We start from the raw sequence: 25,303 nt of genomic DNA, 5'->3' as shown, positions 1-25,303 counted from the left end.
TACCTTAAAGAAAAGAATTCTCTGGACTCAGTACTACAGTTCTGGCAGGGTGATTAGCTGCCAAGTTTACTGAAGTTCAGCTGAGAATGTCACAGACTTAAAACATTGCAACCTTGAGCATAAGAGAGATAGTGAATTTTGTGAATGGCAATCAAATACCAGGAACAGAGAGAACATTACTCTTTAAGAATTTTTTATGAAGACATTTAATTGGACTGAATGACTTTTTGATATGTTGAGAAACTCTCTTGACTGCCGCTGATTTGGATGAAATCATTTCAGTGGAGTCTTTCACTAATCATCAAGGTTCACTAAAACCTGAAAACAGAAAATCATTTTCTTATTAATTTCTTTCTTTTCCATTGCTTTGTCACTGCTCAACATCTTACCAAGGAATGTTGTCATTTATTGAAAAGTGATCAGATGTTACAACTAACATTTTGAAATAGTCAATATTGGCTATTGGTTTTATTAGAGTAGTGACAATATTTTAAGTCTACAGCATTTGCACTGTAGAGTGGAAGTCAAACTATAACTTCTCAGCATTGGTCCTCCACAACTAAACACCAAAATCAGGCATGCAAAGAAGGTCAGTCTTCCCCAAGTTATCACTGATGTAATATTGTTGAAAATATGGAGTGAGGTCTTTTCTGAGCTTAGTAGCTACTGATCAGTAGGCTTGTCCAGAGCGAACTTCACCTCACTGCTAACTGCCAACATTCTCTTATAGAGTCAAACTGCAGAGAGATATGCCCTTTGGCACGCCATATTCAAGCTAACCATCAAGAACCCATCTATGTTAATCCCTTTCATCAGCATTTGGTCTGTAGGGTTCTACGCCTTGGCAATTCAAGTGTCATCTAGATACTTTTTCAATCCGAGAGACCCTACCTCCATCATCCATTCAGGTAGTTCATTCAGAGTCCATCCATTCTCTGCGTGGGAAAATATTCTTATTACCAAGTTAGTTTTGGATCCAATTTGCCTACTTGAAGTAAATGGTGATCCCTCTTGATGGTGAAGTTACGAAGGATGCAGTAGGTGATGATGAAATGTAGAACTCGCTCTGCAGAAACTGCAGTTTGACCCTGGAGAGGTACAGTCATTTGATTTACACCCTAAGCACTCTGATGACATTGTACATGAGGCACCTGATAGTCCTGAAGGAATGGTTTAAAATGTGCTCTGTTATACTAGTTCAGAGAGATGGGAATGATAAACTAAGGAAGTGATAAACTAAGGAGTGAGGATAACCTTTACTCTCCGAGATTCAACTTTAAACATAGATAAATCTGGCAAATAACATGGACTGCCCAAGATTCAGTGAACTCCCTGAATATACAGTATTGACTATAAGGTAACTTTTTTCATGAGCTATAGTCTCAAGAAGCCTACTTCATGCACTTCACATGGAGCTCTAGGCTCTCAAGGGGAGCTGAAAATGCAGTATGATTCTGATCACCACTAGACCTCAGATTAGCAAATTTCCCTTGGCCAAAACAGGCTTCCTCCTTCACATACCCAGCTTGTGTCTCTCTAAGATTGGTCACCTATAGTCCTAATTTGGATTATGCATTTTAAAACATTGTACATTATTTTCAGGAGGTTCCTTAACGTTGTCATAGTTGGGGGAGATAGTGGGGATAAGCTCCCGCTATCTATTAAATGCTCCCAATGGCTTGCATCTCAAATAGTGTCTGACAACGCAGCTTCCAGCCTTCATGTATGGTTTAGCTATGTAGCCCCGTTGGAACTGTTTCTACTGGTAGAAAAAGGGGCAAAAGCATGTTACTGGTGCCTTAAAACTAGTCACTTCAGGCAGATGGGGCTCATTAACCATGGTTGGCAGCTCATCTAGGAGAAGGAAAACTCTGATCTCAAACCTCCAACCTCCCCTACTTTACAGCTATACCCACTCATGAGAAAGGCTTTGGGAGTAAACCCTGAGGAAAAATCTGGAGCTGCAGTCTCTAAGGCAGTACTACATTGAGCTCAACACTGACTGGTAAATCCTGCGACACTGCTGGTGCCAAACTATATTGGTCTCTGCCATTACTTTGGGTTCATCAATCAGCTGTGTGGAGACGGGCAGTCTGCTGCACGGGCAACAGCTTGCTCTCCATATTGTACTGCCCAGGCTTGCGTATTACATAGGCAGCTAGGAAGCAACATACACAGTTGACCCTGACTAAAGGAGGACCTCAATTTTCAGGATGAATGCTGACCAGTTGTCCTGAGAAGAGAAAATTGTGAATTCCACAAAACCTGGTTTCAATTGACACAACTTTTTATATCACTGTGAATTTATTTTCATTTAAAATACTTAAAAGATAAAAGTTTATTTTACAATTACTCAATTGTAAAAGAAACATTTGAAAAGTATTTTAAAAAATCCTAAATCATAGTAAGTACTCAGAGGTAATTTTTTGTACTTACTCATTTGGCAAAGCTTACTTGACAGCTTGTAGTCTCGGTCCATTATTGCTTTCAAGAACTACCAAAAGAAGAGCACAATAAAAGTAGTACAGTTTTTGTAATTAATGCAATGGCACCTGTAATTTCATGAAAAATATTCCATTGCTCTCTTAATTATAACAATCAACACATAACCTGGTAATCAAATGAGAAATGGCAAAGTATTTAAGTAAAAAGGCAGATAGTAAAAACACAAATCTATGGTGTTATTATAGTTTAAAAATGCAAACAACAGGAATTCTGCAGACGCTGGAAATTCACACATCAAAATTGCTGGTGAACGCAGCAGGCCAGGCAGCATCTCTAGGAAGAGGTGCGGTCGACGTTTCAGGCCGAGACCCTTCATCAGGACTAACTGAAGGAAGAGTGAGTAAGGGATTTGAAAGTTGCAGGGGGAGGGGGAGATCCAAAATGATCCTCTCGTATCCCTTTTGCCTATCACCTGTCTGATCCTCTTGTATCCCTTTTGCCTATCACCTGTCCAGCTCTTGGCAAACCTCCATCTCCGCCGCATCTGCTCTCAGGATGAGGCTTTTCATTCTAGGACGAGGGAGATGTCTTCTTTTTTTAAAGAAAGGGGCTTCCCTTCCTCCACTATCAACTCTGCTCTTAAATGCATCTCCCCCATTTCACGTACATCTGCTCTCACTCCATCCTCCTGCCACCCCACTAGGAATAGGGTTCCCCTGGTCCTCACCTACCACCCCACCAGCCTCCGGGTCCAACATATTATTCTCCATAACTTCCGCCACCTCCAACGGGATCCCACCACTAAGCACATCTTTCCCTCCCCCACTCTCTCTGCATTCCACAGGGATCGCTCCCTACGCGACTCACTTGTCCATTCGTCCCCATCCCTCCCCACTGATCTCCCTCCTGGTACTTATCCGTGTAAGCGGAACAAGTGCTATACATGCCCTTACACTTCCTCCCTTACCACCATTCAGGGCCCCAAACAGTCCTTCCAGGTGAGGCAACACTTCACCTGTGAGTCGGCTGGGGTGATATACTGCGTCCGGTGCTCCCGATGTGGCCTTTTATATATTGGTGAGACCTGACGCAGACTGGGAGACCGCTTTGCTGAACACCTACGCTCTGTCCGCCAGAGAAAGCAGGATCTCCCAGTGGCCACACATTTTAATTCAACATCCCATTCCCATTCTGACATGTCTATCCACGGCCTCCTCTACTGTAAAGATGAAGCCACACTCAGGTTGGAGGAACAACACCTTATATTCCATCTGGGTAGCCTCCAACCTGATGGCATGAACATCGACTTCTCTAACTTCCGCTAATGCCCCACCTCCCCCTTGTACCCCATCTGTTACTTATTTTTATATACACATTCTTTCTCTCGCTCTCCTTTTTCTCCCTCTGTCCCTCTGAATATACCCCTTGCCCATCCTCTGGTCCCGCCCCACCCCCCAGTCTTTCTTCCCGGAACTCCTGTCCCATGATCCTCTCGTATCCCTTTTGCCTATCACCCGTCCAGCTCTTGGCTCCATCCCTCCCCCTCCTGTCTTCTCCTATCATTTTGGATCTCCCCCTCCCCCTCCAACTTTCAAATCCCTTACTCACTCTTCCTTCAGTTAGTCCTGACGAAGGGTCTCGGCCTGAAACGTCGACTGCACCTCTTCCTAGAGATGCTGCCTGGCCTGCTGCGTTCACCAGTAACTTTGATGTGTGTTATTATAGTTACCTGTATCAGGAGTCAATTTAATTAACAGTACAATAATAATATTGCAACCTGGCTACAGCTCCAGTAAGGCAAAATTTAGCTTTAAAATCTTCAGCTTATCTGAGGAAGCCATAATCAAATGGACTGTAAAAAAAACCTAAAATGAGGCTACATCTACATTTTCACAGGATTTAAAAAAAAATGCAAATGAAAGATTACATTCCAAATTGTGGGATTAGCAATGCACATGAATTTGACTTAAGGATACTAAAATATCAGTCCTTGAGGTTATTTGTCAGAGTAGATTTACTACATGGAATGCCCCAAAGTCAGCAGCCAAGGTATGCTGCATTCAAAATGAATTTGTCAATTCTAAAGCTTACATCAAATGAAGAGCAGTAAACTTACAGGAGGCAACAAAAAATGACAGAATTTGACAGAACAAGTGCTCACAGAATTATGATAAATAAAATCTGTTAATATTAGTAGGAAGGTAAAATTACACAAAATCTCATGAAATGGCTTTGAATTACTAAGTGTTTTGCCAAATGAGATCTACTAGTCATATCAGCAGAACTGTTATCCCATGTGTAGTCCTAAGACCAGCACCCACGTGTTCCAAGTCACCAATTTTGAAACAATATGAACTGTGGTCCAAGTATTCTACTTATTAAGAAAGTTACTTCTCTGCATCAATACATGCAATGTTCTGTTACTTAACATATATTCCCGTCAAATTTTTAATCAAGTATGTCTTTGAAAGTCACATTAATTCCTGAACATTTTGACCATTACATGGTATTAACTAATTCAAAATAAACTGTACTAAAGCAAGATAGAAAATTTAAAAGATTTTCCATGGCATCATTCACATGGAAATGTGCTTTTAACAACAGCGATATAATCAATACAAGCAGTCCCCAGGTTATGACAGAGTTCAGTTGTTAAGAACTGTTTATAACCTGAACTGTTTGTAAGTTAGAAATGAATACCAACAGTGGGCAGAAGAGGATCAAAGAAGCAGCTGTGATGGGAAAGTGAACAGGCAAGGGAACAGTGGCCTCACTAATGCAGTGAGTGAGCAAGTGAGTCTGTTCAACACTGTCAGCTCTTATTGCCCCATTCCCACCTGGCAGAAGACATCTGCAACTATATAGCAGCCATCAAATTCATCCACATCCATCTCACAGGTGTTCATGAATCGGGCAAACATAACCAAGGAGGACCTATAATCATACTTCAAGATTATTGCCCATTTTTCTTGGGAAAAAATATTGGGTTAATTCTCCCATTTCTTCATTCACATGATAAGTTTGCCACTGAAAAGTCACCATTTGTTTTTCTTCCCCAATTATCAGCTGAGAGTGTTTTTTAAAGGCCATTTAAGAAGATGGCAGAGAGTCAATTATACCTGTAAATCTGGATATAGGTTAACCTGGAAAAGATTGACATTAAGGGCATTAGTGAAGTTGGCGGCAATTTAGAAGTTTCACAGTCACCATTACTACTTTCATCATCATATTCCAAATTTATTTAATTAGCATTTATTCTCTGGCTGCTGTTGGTGGGATTCCTGCTCTCATTTCTGGGTAAAGAGTCTGAGTATGAATCTAATAAAATAAGCGCCATCCTATCATTCCTATAACGATGCTATTAATCAAATCACAAACAAGAGAAAATCTGGAGATGCTGGAAATCCAAGCAACACACACAAAATGCTGGAGGAACTCAGCAGGCCAGGCAGCATCTATGGAAAAAAAGTGCAGTTGACATTTCGGGGCGAGACCCAGAACGTCAAATGTACTTTTTTCCACAGATGCTGCCTGGCCTGCTGAGTTCCTCCAGCATTTTGCATGTGATGCTATTAAGTTATAATTGACTTATGCATGACAAAGACCCAAGATGCAACTAGAGTTATGTTTATTGGTGTTTTGAAAGAATAAGTGAAACAATTAACCTAATTGCTTATTAGTAGCACCTGACAATTCCAATTTGTGTCAATGAAGTCCTTTGTTACATTTTAGAGAAGTTTTCCAACACTAATTATTGCAGGAATCTTGGCTGCTGTAGCCCAACTCTCTCCAGCCACTTCATCAACAGTGTTCCTACCATAAAAAGATCATAATTGTAGAACGTTTGCTAAAAAGTGTGCAATGTTTAATAAGTTCATAATGCCTCTATAGGATGAAGTACTGTACACCTGCAGTAGCAAGATCCAAAATGACATGCAGGTTGAAAAATTACTGAATACCTTTGTGCTACAAAAGTGTCAGGCAGAGATGGCCATCTCCAATAAGAGAAGGTCTAATCAATAATCCTCAGTATTCAAAAGCATCACCCTCATTGAATGCCAACTATCATATCCTAGAATCCACATTGACCAGAAAATCAACCAGTCAAGTCACATAAATCCTGTGGCTCTGAGAGGCCAGAGGCTGACATATTTGCAGAAGGTGACTCATCTTCTGACACTACAGAGCCTTTCCATCATCTACTCGGTACTGATCAGAAACATGATGAAATGTAGCTAACTTGTTATAGTCATAGTCATACTTTATTGATCCTGGGTGAAACTGGTTTTTGTTACAGTTGCACCGTAAATAATAAATAGTAATAAAACCATAAATAGTTAAATAGTAATATGTAAATTATGCCAGTAAATTATGAAATAAGTCCAGGACCAGTCTATTGGCTCAGGGTGTCTGACCCTCCAAGGGAGGAGTGGTAAAGTTTGATGGCCACAGGCAGGAATGACTTCCTATGACGCTCTGTGCTGCATCTCGGAGGAATGGGTCTCTGGCTGAATGTACTCCTGTGCCCACCCAGTACATTATGTAGTGGATGGTAGGCATTGTCCAAGATGGTATGCAACTTAGACAGCATCCTCTTTTCAGACACCACCGTGAGAGAGTCCAGTTCCATCCCCACAACATCACTGGCCTTACAAATGAGTTTGTTGCTTCTGTTGGTGTCTGCTACCCTCAGCCTGCTGCCCCAGCACACAACAGCAAACATGATTGCACTGGCCACCACAGACTCGTAGAACATCCTCAGCATCGTCCGGCAGATGTTAAAGGACCTCAGTCTCCTCAGGAAATAGAGACGGCTCTGACCCTTCTTGTAGACAGCCTCAGTGTTCTTTGACCAGTCCAGTTTATTGTCAATTCGTATCCCCAGGTATTTGTAATCCTCCACCATGTCCACACTGACCCCCTGGATGGAAACAGGGGTCACCGGTACCTTAGCTCTGCTCAGGTCTACCACCAGCTCCTTAGTCTTAGTCTGGAGGACTGCTGTTCTCACAACAATCAAAAAGTGGAAGAAGTATAGGGTAAAACAGCTGGTTGACTAACACTTCTTTCACTATTGTTAACATTCCCTTCACTACTTGCGTACCACAGTTGTGATACTCCACCATTACTTTCCAGGAATACTCTGTCTACACCTCTCAAACAATGATCTCTACTTCCATTTTTGGAAGGGCAGAAGATACATGGTAACCTTCTAATCCCTCTCAGTTGCATATAATCTTAACTTGGAGGTATATCTTTGTTGTTCACTGTCACAGGGTCTAAATCAAATGCTCCCTCCTTAAGTGTTTTGTACCTTTACCAGAAGAACTGCAATGTGCAAGGTGACTCACTACCAAGGAAAATGTAACACGTGCAACAAATTTGCGAATGACTTTGTGGGTTAACGTAATTGGTGGAAATGTACATAATTCACAACCACCAACATTGAGTTGGGGTTTCACTTTAAGAGGCTAGTCTGATATGATGACATAATTACGTTAAGGGTTTTTAGTGTGATTTGAGTTTAGTTTTTTGGCGTTCAATAAATCAGTTGCTATGGCTTTTCTGAAACATAAAACAAAAACCTGCAACATATGTTCAAAGATTCAAAGTACACTTATTATCAAAGTATGTAGGCAATATGCAACCCTAAAATTCGCCTTCCCCACAGACAGTCATGGGATAAAGAAGAACTAACCCGTTCAAAGAAAAACATCAACCATCAAACCCCTCCCCATGTACAAAAAAATCGTGCAAATGGAAACACAAAAAAACCCAAGCAAAAACACAGAACATAAAGCAAAATCAAAAGGCATATTTCAGTACAGTTCATTATCTGCAGGCTGCCCGATTCAAAAATAGTAACAAAAAAGAGCAACCAGAACTGGAACACATCATAAAACTAAGAGTCCAAGTCAATTAAAACTTGCTACGGCAACATCCAGAGACAACATCGAGGGAGAGAGAGAGATCAGTCGAATGCAAGGACCTCCCTCAGGAGCAGCGAGCAACAGACTGCCATGTACAGTCACCTTTTCCAGCAGCAGCAAGTGAGAGGCTAGTAGACGACACTCATATTCCGCACCGGCTTCGATGATTTCAGTCTTCCTCGGCACTTTAATTGGCGAGATTGGTGAGAGATGAAGTCAATCATGCACTCAAGCCCCACCTTCTGGCTTCCTGGCCTCTATGCAACACAGCCTCGCGGAAGATTGCAATAATCTTCAATAGGATTCAGATGGGCTGGTAGAATGAGCATATAGTTGGCAAGTGTAATTTAGTGCTGAGAAACCTGCTGTTACGTTGTGGTAGGGATAATGAGATTAGGCATTATCAATCAGAAAACATATTTCTGAAAGGATTGTGAAAGCAGAGACATCTGTGGTTATATATACATTATGCATTGAGTTAGGACAGACCGAAAAAGTAGTTGAGAAAAGATAATACAATTAAGGAAGATATAATAAGATGGAACCTAATTCCTTTCCTTGGTCTCAGTTCAAGGATTGAATCTATTAAAATGAATTTTCTGCCTAGACTACTATATCGCTTTCAGACCCTACAAATAGAGATTAACCAAAATCAATTCAAGAATGGAACAAGATGCTATCAAGATATATATTGCAAGGTAAAAGGCCTAGGGTTCATCTCAAAACTTTACAATTAGCCAAGGAAAAGGAGGGATGGGGCCTACCTTCTCTTTGAGATTATTATTTTGCAGCACTGTTGAGAGCTGTGATATGCTGGTGCAACCCATCACATGACGCTCAATGGAAAAACATTGAGAAGAGGATACTTCCCATCCCCATACAGGCAATTTTGGCTGATAATAACCTACAAAGTTACATAAATACTATTGATAACCTGTGGGTGAAATGGACTCTTAAAAATGGAAAACTGTTATAGAAGAATATAAACTAGAGATAAACTAGAGATTCTTAAATGGTGTGCATATGACTCGGATTTTACGCCGAATAAACTGGATGCTAGATTTAAGGACTGGACAGCTAAAGGAATAACAGCTATTTCCAATATAATGAAAAAAGGAACACTGTTCAGTTTTGAAATGCTCAAAAAGAAACCCTTAGAAAAACAAGACTTTTACCGGTATTTACAGATGCGACAGTATGTTAATAGGATGGTTAAAAATGTAACCAAGGCAAGTACATGTCTGATAGAGCTATTTAGAAAAGTATATAATTCAGACAATGGTAGTAGAATCATTTCAAGCTTATATAAGGGTTTGTCAAATCTTAAAACACATTCGACTTCATATGTTAAAACAAAATGGGAGAAGGAAGGAGGGATAATAATATCTGAGGAAGAATGGACAATATTATGGAGGTATCAATGGAAGTGTACCAGTTCACAGAAATGGAGGGAGTTCAGGTGGAAAAACTTGATAAGATGTTTTATTACACTCTCTCATTATGATAGTAACACCCCTGTTTGCTGGAGAAATTGTGGAAATCAAAATGCAAACCATTATCATATTTTCTGGGAATGCCCCGTTATCAAAGACTATTGGAGTGGGATACATAATGCCCTACAAGACATCTTTAAATGTGAAATACCCTTAGAGAGTAAGACCATACATTTTGGGTATATACCTCAAGAATGGTTGAGAAGAGATAAATATTTAATCAATATACTGCTGGTGGCTGGTAAAAAGACCCTTACCAGGAAATGGTTATCACAGGAGAGCCCAACTTTAAATGTATGGATGGAAATTGCAATGGACATTTACAAAATGGAGAAGATAACAGCATCTGTTAATCATAAGTTGGAACAATTTTATTCATACTGGGAAAAATGGTTTAACTACATAACACCTCAGAGGCCTGATTTTATTCTCACAAGTCAATGAATATGTTGTAAAAAAAATCACTCCCTACTTTGTACATAGTTTTCTTCTTTCGATTGTTCTTTCTTTCCTCTCCTTTCTATAAGTGTATACCTCAGATAAATATTATGTGGAGATTTGTGACAAATATGATCATATGATATATATGTACAGTATCTGAAATACATCTTATGAAAATGTTTGATGATGAACTTCAATAAAAAATAAATTACAAAAAAAGAAAAAAAGAGAATACATAACACTGAGCTTTATAAATAGCACTATCCTGTGAAAGTAAATCATGGTGAACCCATAGGAAGAATGAGTCCAGCCACAACTGAAATATCATTCAGGAAAGGTGTGAAAGTTTTGATTAAGTGGAGAAGATGTTTATCTAAAGATCCAAGGAATAAGGGGCCTATGATGGAAGTAATAAAATCATTATGTGCAGAGACAGAGTAGAAAGAAATAAACCATTTACCATTGTGGAAGTGGTCAAGAACTAGAACTTTGAGTTGGATATTCTCTGCAACAGCATGTGAATCTCCTGTGTCCTCTAGTTTCCTCCTTCATTCTGAAGTCATGCTAACTGGCTACTGTAATTTGATATGGCATGGGGGGGGGGAATAGTGTAGATAAGTGGCAGGAGAATGGTGAGGGGGCAGTTGCTGGGGATGCAAGAGGAAAATGGGATTAGTGTATACAAACACTTGGTAGTTGGAACCGAGATGATGGAGAGAGCCCTTTTCTATGTGGTACGATTCTATGACTTTCAATTGTAGACAAAAAGATAATAGGCAAGATTGCCACATGGTATGTCAACAAATACACTCAAAAGCTTCTATAGATATACCGTTGACAGCATTCTGACAGGCTGACTAGTATGGGGGGGGTCTACTGCACAGGACAGAAAGAAGCTGCAGAGGGGTGTGTGTGTGTGTGTGTGTGAGAGAGAGAGAGAGGAGTGTGTGTGTGAGAGCGAGAGTGTGTGTGTGTGAGAGAGAGAGAGTGAATGTGTGTGTGAGAGAGAGAGAGTGTGAGTGTGAGAGTGAGTGTGAGTGTGAGTGTGAGAGTGAAGGAGAGGGAGAGAGAGATGTCTAGCATTCAATACTGTACGGTACTGGACAAGTAATTCAAAAGAAGAGTGTGCAGGACTATGGGGACGGTAGGGTGATTATTTAATTTAACACACAGCCGGTAGATTCAATGGTGTAATCATTCTGTGAATCAGTATTAATAAAGATTTAATAACTCTTGCAAAGCCTCATCATTTTGCTGGCTGAGATGCAGTCACCACTAAGGCCTTGCTAACTCTGCTTGGGCCCTAAATATATGCAGTCTTTATCAACAATGTAGCTGAAGGAATCAAATGTAATATTCCCAAGTTTGCTGAAGTATAAGTGTCATAGAAAACAGGAATGCTGAGCAACTTTTAAATGATGAAAGACAGGAAAGTACTGCTGTTCAAAGCATCTTCCCGAATCACTGAAAGCTAACATTCAGGTGGAGCAGGCAGTTAAGGAGACAAATTGAATATGAGACTCTATTGAAGTAGGATTTGAGTGCAAGAGTAAGGATAAATACATAAATAAAATATAGGAGCAGGAGAAGACCAGTTGGCCTTTTGAGCCTGCTTTGTCAAAATTATGACTAACTTTCTCACTGCCACTGTCCTACAAAATCTTTGTTATATTTGATTCCTTTCAAATTCTGAAACCTACTGATTTGTTTTGAATCAACAATGACTGAGCCTCCACAAGATTTACTAACCCCTCCACAAAGAAATTTTTAATCACCTTAGTCATAAATAGCCTATCCCTTGTTCTGAGGACATATCCTCCCTGCAACCAGTCTGTTGAGTCCTGTATGAATTTATATAGTTTCAGTGAGATGTCTTCTTTCAAAATCTAGAAAGTAAAAGATAAGGCTACTCAATCTCTCCTCAGATGAAAAAAACCATCAATTGTGGAACTAATCTAATGAAATTTTGATGCACATCCTCTATGGCAAATATATACATTATTAGGTGAAGTGACCAAAATTGTACCCATTACTTCTGGTGCCATCTATCTACAACAAAACGTTTTGCTTCAGTACTTAAATCCTCTAATGATAAAGACCAACATGCCATTTTGCTTTCTAATTGCTTGTTCCACTTGCTTGTTGGCTTTCAGTGACTTTTGTGCAAGGCCACTTTGAACATCATTACTGAACCTCTCCATGTTTAAAAAATACGATTTTTTTGTTTTGCACACTTTGTGGATACTTCGATACTTTGAACTGGATATTTTATCTTTTTCCACATCGATTTCATCTACTGTCATCTTGCCCAATTACTTTTTGAAGTCTTTTACATTCTCCCTCCTAAGCACAACCCTGCTTAGTTTTGCATCACCAGCAAACTTGTAAACATGATATTTGGTCCCTTCTGCCAAATCAACTGCGATAAATCAGAATATCCAGTGCCCAAACATCAATTCCAGTGGCACTCTAGTCAGAGCCAGCAATGCCAGAGTCATCTATTTATTACTACTCTTTGCCTGCTGTATGATACCAAATTCTCAGTCCTTATCAATGTACTACACCCATCTCTGTATGCTCTAATTTTGTCCATTAGCCTGCTGTGTTGGACCTTATTAAAGTCTTCTGAATATTCAAACACATTACATCCACTTAACTATTCTGCTAGTCATATTCTCAAATAATTCCAGTGGATTAGTCAAACATAATTTTCCTTTCATAAATGCACAGAGACTCTTTTCAGTCCTATTATTCTCTCTAAGGGGTTCTGTTATTACATACCTTATTATAGATTCAACATTTTCCGTACTTCTATTCGGTAAAAAATGCCATAGTTCCTCATTTTCTCTCTCTTTTTATCTTATAGTACGCCTGTATTTGCTCCCCTCTAATCCAAAAAATTGACAGAGAAAAGGCATTAGTAGTTAAGAACAACCAGCTTTGATTTGTGAGAGTAAGTTTTGATAAATTTGGTAGCTATTGAACAAGAAAATAGCTTGTTGACAAAATGAAAGTCTGGAGGATGTTGCCCTTGACTGTGTTGTTTGCTGACGACATTATCTTCCGGAACTACTTCTTTCACTTCTTTTATTTTTCAAATGAGATTTTGCTAGTGTTGGAGCCTGTGATCTACATTTTGGGCCAATTGGTGCTTTGCTGTCTCCGAGTGAGTTCGGTGAGGTATCAAGTGAAGTGTGGGGCCTGGAGGCCAAGATGCTTTAAGACGGGCCACAAGCCTATGATTGACTCTATTTTTCACCAATCTCACCGATTAAAGTGTCGTGGAAGATTGAAACCCATGAAGGCGAGAGCGAAAGTGGGGTGGGTGTCCCGCGCAGACAGCCTGCAGGTGACCAGTCCTTCTCTCCCTCTGGCTTGCTGCTCCCAGAGGAAGGTGTCTGCATGTAACCTGTCTCTCTCTCTCTCTCTCTCCCTGTCGCCCACTTCTCCCAGAGGAAGGTGTCTGCGTATGAATGGTGTCTCTCTCCCTCTTGCTTGATGCTGCCAGAGCATGGTGCTGGAGTCCTGGGTCTTGGGCAAGGTTTAATTGATGTGATTTGTGGTTTGGACTCTATAGTTCATGTTATGATGTGTTTCTGGTCACGCTTTTTTTGGTTGCTATTGTTGTGCAATTTTGACAGGGCGGACTGCTCCCTGTGGCCCACAGATAACAAAGACACAGCGCTGGGTTAGGCTGAAATAAGCTGGACTGAATATGCTTGGACTCTTTTGATAACTGTATGGTTTGGTGTTTTATATTCTGTGTTTTTCACTAGTTGTTTTGCTGTTCGTGTGATTAGTTTTTTTGCACATTGGGGTTTGATGTTTTTCTTTGAATGGATTTCATGGCTTTGTTTCGTGGTTGTCTATGGGAAGACAAATCTCAGGGTTTTATACTGCATGCATACTTTGATAATAAATGTACTTTGAAACTTTGGAAGTTATGTTATGCATGTATATTTTTAAAGTTGATACTGTACAGTATTGAACACTTGTCAGTGAAACATAAGTAAACAGAATTTAAAAGGGAATGCAGCATGAGATTCAACAGTAACTAATCTTTACCATGCAACTCTATATGTTTTACTTAAAGTGTTGTTTGTAACTTTTGAATATAAGGAGGAAATTGTAAGGTATAATTGGTAGGTTTCCTACAGGATGAGGCCTCCCCAGCTGATTTCCATTCACTGTGTCCAAGCAATTGTTTGCATCAGAAAATAATAAGAAAAAAATTTTTTTGCAATCAATGCAATAGCAGGCTTCCCAGAATGGCCAAAACCTTTAATAAACAATAAATTTGAATCTGCAAATGTTGTCTTCACAAAGGAGAACACAAATACCTCCTCGATACGTTAGGAAACCAAGGGTCTAGTGAGAGAGAAAAACTGAAGGAAAATCAGTATTATTAAATAAATAGTAATAAGTAAATTAATGGAGTTTTCAAAATGTGCAGTTTTGGTCCTCAAATTTGAAGAAAAACATTCTCGCCATAGAAAGAATGTAACAAAGGTTTATTAGACTAATATTTGGAATGGCAGAGAAATTGGGTTGATTAGGCCTATATTTGTTAGAGTTCAGAAGAATGTAAGGGAATCTCATAGAAATCCATAAAATTGTAGTGAAACCAGACAGACTAGATACAAAAAGTATGCTCCTGATGACAGAGGACTCTCTAACTAGGAAATCACAGCTTTGAGATATGAGACATGTCACAAAGAACCAAAATCAGAAGAAATTTCTTCACTCAGAGGATGGTGAATCTGTAGAATTCTTTACTGCAGAAAGCAGTAGAAGCCGAGTTATTAAATATATTCAAAGAGATAGTAAATCTAGTTCTTAATGCTGAAGGGATCAAGGGATATGGGGAAAAGCAAGGTTAAGGAAGTAGAGGATAAATCATGAGCATTTTTAATAGTGGAGCAGGCATGAAAGGGTGAATGGCCTTCTCCTGATCCTGTTTTCCATGCCTTTTATTGCAGGACTGGCCTAGACTCAAAGTCATAAAGCAACATAGCCCTCTGGTCCAATAACTCCATGCTAACCAGACTGCCCACCCATCTAGCCCTAATTTCCTACATTTGGCCCATATCTCTCCATGTACCTATCCAAGTGCTTCTTAAATGATATTATTGTACCTGTCTCAATCACCTTTTCTGGCAGCTCGGTCTATATACTCACCACCCTCTGTGTAAATAGGTTGCCCTTCAGGTCTCTTTTAAACCTTTTCCCTCTCACCCTAAATCTATGCCCCTAGTTTTGGTCTCCCCTACACTGTGAGAATGACTGTTAACATTCCTCTCATCTATGCCTCTCATAATTTTAAACATTTATATAAGGTCACTCCTCATTCTCTTATGTTCTATGACATGACGACCTAGTCCATCTACCTCTTTCTACAATTCATTCATTCTAGTCCTGGCTACATTCTTGTAAATCCTTTCTGTACTCATTCCAGTTTAACCACATCATTCCTATACAAAGGTGAACAAATCTGTACATAGTACTCCAAGTGTAGCCTCAACAACAACTTGTACAACTGCAACATAATGTCACAACTCCATGTACTCAATGCCCTGACTGATGAAGACTGACATGTTAAATGCCTTTTTCATCAGCTTTCTGCCTGTGATGCTGCTTTTAAAGAACAATGCACTTGTACTCCTAAGTCTCTCTGTTCCATTACACTCCCTCGTGCCCTACCATTCATAGTACAAGTTCTATGCTGATTTGACTCTCCAAAATGCATCACCTTACTTACCTGTATCGAAATCTATTTCCCACTCCTCTAGCTGATCAAGATTCCCCAGTAATCTTACAATAACCTTACTCACTATCAACAACTAAGTTTGTGTCATCTACAAACTTACTGACCAAGCCCTGTGCATTTATATTTATTTATATAAATAAGAAATAACAAGGGTCCCAACACTGTCCTCTGCTTTCATTCCTAAAAAACAGTTTTCACCCATTACCCTCTGCTTCCAACCTCCAAGCCAATTTTGAATTCCCCCTTACTCGCTCTTTCTGGATTCCATGGGACCTAACCTTCCAAATCACCCTACCATGCGGGACCTTGTCGAAAACCTTGCTAACGTCCAAATACATGTCCAGGCTAATGAGGAGATTAAAAGGAATAGACCTGTATTCTCTCAGGTGTGCCTCAGATGCTATAGTCCAATGGTCCCATCCTTAGAAGCTCTGATACACTGTAATAAAAAGCCAAAGCTGGGGTGTTGTTTTGGTTTCTCTCAGTTAATGAAGCAGTTTTAAAGTGTTTGAAAACATTTCTGATAGTCAAAGACATTTAAAACCAATTAATATAATGAAAAGAAATTTAATCTTTAAATAAATGAAGCTCATTAAAGCACTTCTGAATCATTAAAATTATTGAACTAAACTAACATAAAAAAGTAACTTATCTTCCCTTCTGAAATGAGCAGAGTCTCCAATTCTACACCAATTTCTTCAAAGCAATTCTGCAGAATTTAACAAAGAACTGGATCCAACATTGAACCTTGTGGAGTTCAGCAAATGAGTGTTTAGCAAAGGTGAAGTATCTCTTATTCTAAATCTTGGATTTACACAACTCTGCACAAGTCCAATATTAATTTCCATAGCAAAGGCTAAACATTATCTGTCTCCTGCAGACCTCAGGCCATAGCAAGGATAATTTAGTACAATGTGCTTTAACCAAACTAGCATCAAATTATGCATTACAAAATGTAATTTCATTGCAGTTCTTCATGTACAAAAATTGCACTTACAACATAAAGTTCACAATATTATTTTTAGTAATTATAAACAATATTTGTAGGCTTTTAAAACTGTATAGTGTACTCTTCAAACCAGCAGGTGACACTGCAGAACAGCACCACTGCTCCATAACTGTCAATAGATGCCTCTTGAATAAATGAAATACTACTACCTACCTGTGTAAAATGAACAGATTTCATCCTGCAAAGCTGGGCTGAACAATATGACCATCCTTGAATACTGGGCAAAATATTTCGTGGAAATAAGGAATGCCACTGAAATGCAGTATAAAAACCCATAAAGGGTGTGATTTACATTTCAGTTGCACACGGGTTGCAGTGATGGAATACCCTTTCATTACCTTACTGCACTGTTATCCTTGGCAGCAATTTTTGGGCCCTCTGAAAAACCAATGCAACTGAGCAATGTAAAAAGTGTGATGGGAATAACAGGGATCCATTTCCTCTGTCCCAGAAGCTGCCCACAGAGTATATATACACCAAGAATTTTTTTTAATTCATTGGAAGAAGTTAGTCATTTTTTATACTTTCAACATATTATACAGTTTACAGCTTCGGTCTAACATCCATCAGAAATGAGAACACTTGCTGTGGCAGTCTGCTTCCAAGCTGATGATGTGAAAATTGATAGAACAGCAGATGGACCACCATGATTCTCAGAGTGAAAATTCTCAGCAGTTTTTTTAATGTTAACTAATTGCAAAATATGTCTGCTTGAAGTTAGGATTTGATTCAGAAGAAGAAAGACAACTAAGATGTAGATTTATTGTTTCCCTGTAGTGATCTAACAATGGAGCTTTTAACTGTAATTATTAAAGGCAAAAAATCAAAGCACCATGTCTTGAAAACTCCATTACCATTTTTAGTCAGAACGGTCAACCAGCTGACAAAATACTACATCAATTTCCTTTCCCTTTTGTTGAGTCAAGAGGCTTACAGTGACAAATGTGGCACAATAACAAGATTAGAAAAGAGGTTAATGTCAAGATCTTTACCAAACTTAACCAAACTACATCCCTTTGAGGCTTCTTCACAACTAACATTCCTAGCTACCATTGTATCATCAATAAACCTGGCAATCAAACTATCAATTTATCCATGTCATTAATGTAAACATATAAGAAATTGAAGTACCAGCACAATCCCTGAGGCTCATCACCCCAGTACCTCTTATACCAATTTTTTCTGTTTGCCAGCTAATCAAGCCAATGTAGAAACAGTGCTGCTCCAGGTGGGATTGGTGGGTGGGTATCTTCCAAGGGAATATGGTCCTTCTGCTGTTTATAGTGTGCTTATCTGTGCGTGAAGGTGTTTAGTATTAATTTATTCAGTCGCTCAAGATTTTTTTTTAAAAAATGTAATTCACAAGATGCTGATACTGCAGGAAAGGACAGTCATTCAGAAATATAGCAGTGAAACACTATACTCCACTGAGTCCATGCTGATCATCAAACATCCATTTTTACATTAACCCTGTTTAATCTCTCCAGATCTCCATCAAATCCTTCCCACAATCTACCTCTCACCTAAAAGCTAGGAGCAATTAACCAACCTACCTATGCATTTTCTGGAATGTATGAGGGATCAGAATATGCCAGAGAACATGCAAACACCATATACAGGCAACACAGAGTCCAGGATTGAACACTAGTTGCTGGAGCTGTGAGCCAGCAGCTCCACTAGCTGTGCTCTAGTGCTGTCCTAACATTTGGTGCCAGTGGTCTGACTAAATTTGCAGGAGCTAAGAGTGAAGTTAAGAGAGTCAACTACATTGCTGTGAGCTTGGAAACGCATCTCTATCAGACTAGGAAAGTATAGTAGATTTCATTTCCTGATGTGAATCAGAGGGGTTTTTCGAACAAATATAAGTTTTAAACTCAATGTTTATTCAATTATAAAAACTGAAATTCCTCAGCTGCTCTTCAAGATACACTATGGCTTTCAGATCACTATTTCAGACTTCTGGACACCACGCCGATAATTCAAACACTATGCTTCATCCACTTCATTCTCTCCCTGTCTCAATGCTGTTATGAATTGCATGTTAACTTTAAGCAGAAATCAAGTAGCAAATAGAGATTGTTCTTATTCTCAACATCCAACTAATTTGATCTTAAAGGCATTTAAATCATGATGAAATGTTGCTGCTTTCAAACCTTAATACGGCTGGTATTTACAGAGTGTTTGCAATTCAAACCTAACAACAGCTCCATGTGGCAGACAACTGTAGAGCTGTCTTGTTCTCTTATTTACTTCAGTCTCATTCTCTCACAGACAAAGCAATACACAGCTTCGCTGCTTGGGGAAAAAGTAGTCTCATTAAACTTTTGAAATGTGAACGCTAGTGCTGGTTAGATGAAAAAGGCGGATTTTAGACAGATCATCCATCTAGTAGAGATCTGTCTGCATTAGAGTCAGGATAAGGATTTTCAGCAACAAGGAGCAAAGAAGATTCAGACAATAGTTGACAAAGTAGCTTAGGTAAGATAACTAGGGGAAAACTATTCTCGATAATATATGGTTTGAGAAGCAGCGGACAAAAGATATATGGAGGGTAGGAGGAAAAACTATTAGAGTGTGGTTATGACTTGGAATTTACTATCTGTAAGGTTCATGAAAACAAAATCAATCAATGCCTAAGGAAAGGAATTAAGTACTTCAAAGAGAATAATGAATTGGGGAGATAGTAGGTATATGGGGCAGATTTCTCTCCTAGAAATTAGCACAGACGTAAAAGGTTGAAAATGGTGCAGTAGAAAGACTGAGATCTGGGCACAATAATGTGAGTCAGCCAATTGGCATAATCTAAATGGCTGATAGCATAAATGATAGCTGCAAAAAGAAAATGTAGTGCAGGGTGCAGCGAGATAGATTTTGAAGTCAAAAGACCATCGGAGAAGGAAGTCTGAGAATTGGAGCGGGAGTGTGGCGGAAGCCATTTTGATTTTTTCTTTTTCTCATCGGAGTTAAGAGAGGCGGGACCGCGCAGGCGTGTGACGTTGGGCAGTGAAGCGCGGAAGATTTAAAAAGGTCAGAAATCCTGATTCGGGTTTAACTCGGAGAAGGAAGTCTGAGAATCGGAGCGGGAGTGTGGCGGAAGCCATTTTGATTTTTTCTTTTTCTCATCGGAGTTAAGAGAGGCGGGACTGCGTAGGCGTGTGAAGTCGGGCAGTGAAGCGCGGAAGATTTAAAAGGAACACAGCCGTCGTTTTGCGGGCAGCGGAGTGAGCCAGGAGCAGAGTGAAAGCTTAAGGGCTTTGGCTCAACAGGCCTAGGCGGAAACAGGTGAGGCAGAGTAGGTTTGGTTTTCAGTTTTTCCTGTTATTTAAGGAAAGGGGGAAATATGAGTGTGAGGGCAGCTTGCTGTTCTCGGTGTTGGATGTGGGAGGTCCTGGAGTCTCTTAGCCTTCTGGACGTCCACATCTGCGCCAGATGCACCGAGCTGCAGCCCCTAAGGAACTATGTTAGGGAACTGGAGCTGCAGCTTGATGACCTTCGTCAGGTCAGGGAGAGTGAGGAGTTGATAGAGAGGAGTTACAGGCAGGTGGTCACACAGGGGCCACGGGAGGTAGACGTGGATCACGGTTAGGAGGGGGAAGGGGAAGTGTCAGGTACTAGAGAGTACCCCAGTGGCTGTGCCCCTTGACAATAAGTACTCCTGTTTGAGTACTGTTGGGGGGGGACAGCTTACCTGGGGAAGCAACAATGGCCGTGCCTCCGGCACAGAGTCAGGCCCTGAAGCTCAGAAGGGTGGGGAAAGGAAGAGGAGGGCAGTAGTAATAGGGGACTCAATAGTTAGGGGGTCAGATAGGCGATTCTGTGAATGCAGTCAGGAGACCCGTATAGTAGTTTGCCTCCCTGGTGCCAGGGTCCGGAATGTTTCTGATCGTGTCCAAGATATCCTGAAGTTGGAGGGTGAGCAGCCAGAGGTCATGGTACATATAGCTACCAATGACATAGGTAGGAAAAGAGAAGACGTCCTGAAAGGAGAATATAAGGAGTTAGGAAGGGAGTTGAGAAGAAGGACCGCAAAGGTAGTAATCTCGGGATTACTGCCTGTGCCACGCGACAGTGAGAGTAGGAATGGAATGAGGTGGAGGATAAATGCGTGGCTGAAGGATTGGAGCAGGGGGCAGGGATTCAAGTTTCTGGATCATTGGGACATCTTTTGGTGCAGGTGTGACCTGTACAAAAAGCAGGTTGCACTTGAATCCTAGGGGGACCGATATCCTGGCAGGGAGATTTTTGAAGGCTACTGGGGAGACTTTAAACTAGAATGGTTGGGGGGTGAGAATCAAATTGAAGAGACTAGGAGAGAGGAGGTTAGTTCACAAATAGAGAAAGCTAGTAGACAGTGTGTGAGGGAGGATAGGCAGGGGACAGAGAACGGGAGCACTCAGACCGAAGATGTAGGGGAGAAGGAAGAAAAAGATAAAGCTGTTTGCACCATTAGGGATAAACAGAGAGTAAGGGGTGGAGAGTTTCTTAAATGCATCTATTTTAATGCTAGGAGCATTGTAAGAAAGGTGGATGAGCTTAGAGCATGGATTGATACCTGGAAATATGAAGTTGTAGCTATTAGTGAAAAATGGTTGCAGGAGGGATGTGATTGGCAACTAAATATTCCTGGATTTCGTTGCTTCAGGTGTGATAGAATCAGAGGGGCAAGAGGGGGAGGTGTTGCATTGCTTGTCAGAGAAAATATTACAGTGGTGCTTTGGCAGGATAGATTAGAGGACTCATCTAGGGAAACTATTTGGGTGGAATTGAGGAATGGGAAAAGTGTAGTAACGCTTATAGAGATGTATTATAGACCACCGAATGGGGGAACAAGAATTGGAGGAGCAAATTTGTAAGGAGATAGCAGATATTTGTAGTAAGCACAAGGTTGTGATTGTGGGAGATTTAAATATTCCACACATAGACTGGGAAACCCATTCTGTAAAAGGGCTGGATGGTTTTTTTGTAAAATGTGTGCCAGATAGTTTTTTGCAGCAATACATAGAGGTGACAACTAGAGAAGGGGCAGTGTTGGATCTCCTGTTAGGGAATGAGATAGGTCAGGTGACGGAGGTATGTACTGGGGAGCACTTCGGGTCCAGTGATCACAATGCCATTAGTTTCAGTATAATTATGGAGAAGGATAGGACTGGACCCAGGGTTGAGATTTTTGATTGGAGAAAGGTTAACTTTGAGGAGATGCAAAAGGATTTAGAAGGAGTGGATTGGGACAATTTGTTTTATGGGAAGGATGTAATAGAGAAAGAGAGGTCATTTAAAGGTGAAATTTTGAGGGTACAGAATCCTTATGTTCCTGTTAGGTTGAAAGGAAAGGTTAAAAGTTTGAGAGAGCTATGGTTTTCAAGGAATATTGGAAACTTGGTTTGGGAAAAGAGAGAGATCTACAATAAATATAGGCAGCTTAGAGTAAATGAGGTGCTTGAGGAATATAAAAAATGTAAAAAGAATCTTAAGAAAGAAATTAGAAAAGCTAAAAGAAGATATGAGGTTGCTTTGGCAAGTAAGGTGAAAATAAATAAATTTCTACAGTTATATTAATAGCAAAAGGATAGAAAGGGATAAAATTGGTCCCTTAGAGAATCAGAGTGGATGGCTATGTGTGGAGCCAAAAGAGATGGGGGAGATTTTGAACAATTTATTTTCTTCGGTATTCACTAAGGAGAATGATATTGAACTGTGTAAGGTAAGGGAAACAAGTAGGGTAGTTATGGAAACTATAATGATTAAAGAAGAGGAAGTACTGGTGCTTTTAAGGAATATAAAAGTGGATAAGTCTCCGGGTCCTGAGAGGATATTCCCTAGGACCTTGAGTGAAGTTAGTACGGAAATAGGAGGGGCTCTGACAGAAATATGTCAAATGTCATTAGAAACGGGGATGGTGCCGGAGGATTGGCGTACTGCTCATGTGGTTCCATTGTTTAAAAAGGGTTCTAAGTGTAAACTTATTCTAACTTACACTTATTCTAAGTGTAAAATTATCGGTCTGTGAGTTTGATGTCAGTGGTGGGTAAATAGATGGAAAGTATTATTAGAGATGGTATGTATAATTATCTGGATAGACAGAGTCTGATTAGGAATAGTCAACATGGATTTGTGTGTGGAAGGTCATGTTTGACAAATCTTACTGAATTTTTTGAAGAGGTTACTAGGAAAGTTGACAAGGGTAAAGCAGTGGATGTTGTCTTTGACAAGGTGCCACACGGAAGGTTAGTTAGGAAGGCTCAATCGTTAGGTATTAATATTGAAGTAGTAAAATGGATTCAGCAGTGGCTGGATGGGAGACGCCAGAGAGTAGTGGTGGATAACTCTTTGTCAGGTTGGAGGCTGGTGACTAGTGGTGCGCCTCCAGGATCTGTACTGGGTCCAATGTTATTTGTCATATACATTAATGATCTGGATGATGGGGTGGTAAATTGGATTAGTAAGTATGCAGATGATACTAAGATAGGTGGAGTTGTGGATAATGAAGTAGGTTTTCAAAGCTTGCAGAGAGATTTAGGCCAGTTAGAAGAGTGGGCTGAAAGCTGGCAGATGGAGTTTAATGCTGATAAATGTGAGGTGCGACATTTTGGTAGGACTAATCAAAATACGACATACATGGTAAATGGTAGGGCATTGAAGAATGCAGTAGAACAGAGGGATCTAGGAACAATGGTGCATAGTTCCCTGAAGGTGGAGTCTCATGTGGATAGGGTGGTGAAAAAAGCTTTTGGTATGCTGGCCTTTATAAATCAGAGCATTGAGTATAGGAGTTGGGGTGTAATGTTGAAATTGTACAAGGCATTGGTGAGGCCAAATTCGGAGTATTGTGTACAGTTCTGGTCACCGAATTATAGGAAAGATGTCAACAAAATAGAGAGAATACAGAGAAGATTTACTAGAATGTTACCTGGGTTTCATCTCCTAAGTTACAGAGAAAGGTTGAGCAAGTTGGGTCTTTATTCTTTGGAGCGTAGAAGGTTGAGGGGGGGACTTGATAGAGGTATTTAAAATTATGAGGGGGATAGATAGAGTTGACATGGATAGGCTTTTTCCATTGAGAGTGGGGGAGATTCAAACAAGAGGACATGAGATGGGAGTTAAAGGGCAAAAGTTTAGGAGTAACATGAAGGGGGAACTTCTTTACTCAGAGAGTGGTAGCTGTGTGGAACGAGCTTCCAGCAGAAGTGGTTGAGGCAGGTTCGATGTTGTCATTTAAAGTTAAATTGGACAGCTATATAGACAGGAAAGGAATGGAGGGTTATGGGCTGAGTGCAGGTCAGTGGGACTAGGTGAGAGTAAGAGTTCGGCACGGACTAGAAGGGCCGAAATGGCCTGTTTCCGTGCTGTAATTGTTATATGGTTATATCTTATTGTGAAGTGATTGCTGGTCTAGGTATGCGTGGTGTAGTGATCATCATCTCAAGCAGATGAAAGCTTTGACTGCCAGTATACCCAAAGCCAATTTTGTTATAAATCTGGCAAAAGGCAAGTCAGCCACGGCTGAGGTCACATTTTTGTATGTACCGTACGTCATCAGTCACTGTTAAATGATGCCAAAATGGTTGAAGCATTATCAGGCCTTTGTTGGTTCAAAGTGAAGAGAAAAAAAACACAAGCTGTGGTATAAACGTGCTCCACAACCCAATGATGCACACTGAAAGAAATATGAAATTTGTGTGGTCAGAGTCACACACAAGGGGCCTATGAGAAACACACACAAAATGCTAGGGGAACTCAGCAGGCCAGGCAGCATCTAGGAAAACTGGACAGTCAACGTTTTGGGCCAAAACCCTTCGTCAGGAGTCCTGCTGAGGGTTTCGTACCATAATGTTGACTGTACTCTTTTCCATAGATGCTGCCTGGTTTGCTGAGTTCCTCCAGCATTTTGTGTGTGTTTCTCAGATTTCAAGCATCTGCAAATTTTCTCATTTGGCATATGAAAAAATCAAATTTGATAAATAACATCATAATTGCAGCCCCAACTTTTAGTACATGTAATACATTTAAATAAAATGTTTCCAGTGTTTTCATAATTTATTGAATTGTGGTTAATATTTAATAATTTTTCCAAAGTTTATGAATGTCACAGAATTTCACAGACTTTTTGACATCTCTGACAGGTTGTCTGTCCAATAAACAAAGTTTTATTGGCTATCAATGTATTTTTGCTATCAATCAGGTCAGAAGTGCTTCCTTGGGGCAGTTCTCACCTGGGATC

General features: G+C 40.1%; 1 protein-coding gene across 1 annotated transcript in view; it reads right to left on the bottom strand.

Annotated features, from left to right (window-relative positions):
* Positions 1-25,303, bottom strand: part of erich2 (glutamate-rich 2) — a 132,791-nt gene that overhangs the window by 13,132 nt on the left and 94,356 nt on the right. The window contains exon 3 of the mRNA XM_063050116.1: positions 2,437-2,494. Within this exon, the coding sequence (XP_062906186.1) occupies positions 2,437-2,494 (58 nt within the window). The remainder of the gene's footprint in view (positions 1-2,436; positions 2,495-25,303) is intronic.

The sequence above is a fragment of the Mobula hypostoma genome, chromosome 6 (genome assembly GCF_963921235.1).
Source record: "Mobula hypostoma chromosome 6, sMobHyp1.1, whole genome shotgun sequence".
Taxonomy (NCBI): domain Eukaryota; kingdom Metazoa; phylum Chordata; class Chondrichthyes; order Myliobatiformes; family Myliobatidae; genus Mobula; species Mobula hypostoma.
This window is presented reverse-complemented; position numbering and strand designations above follow the sequence as displayed.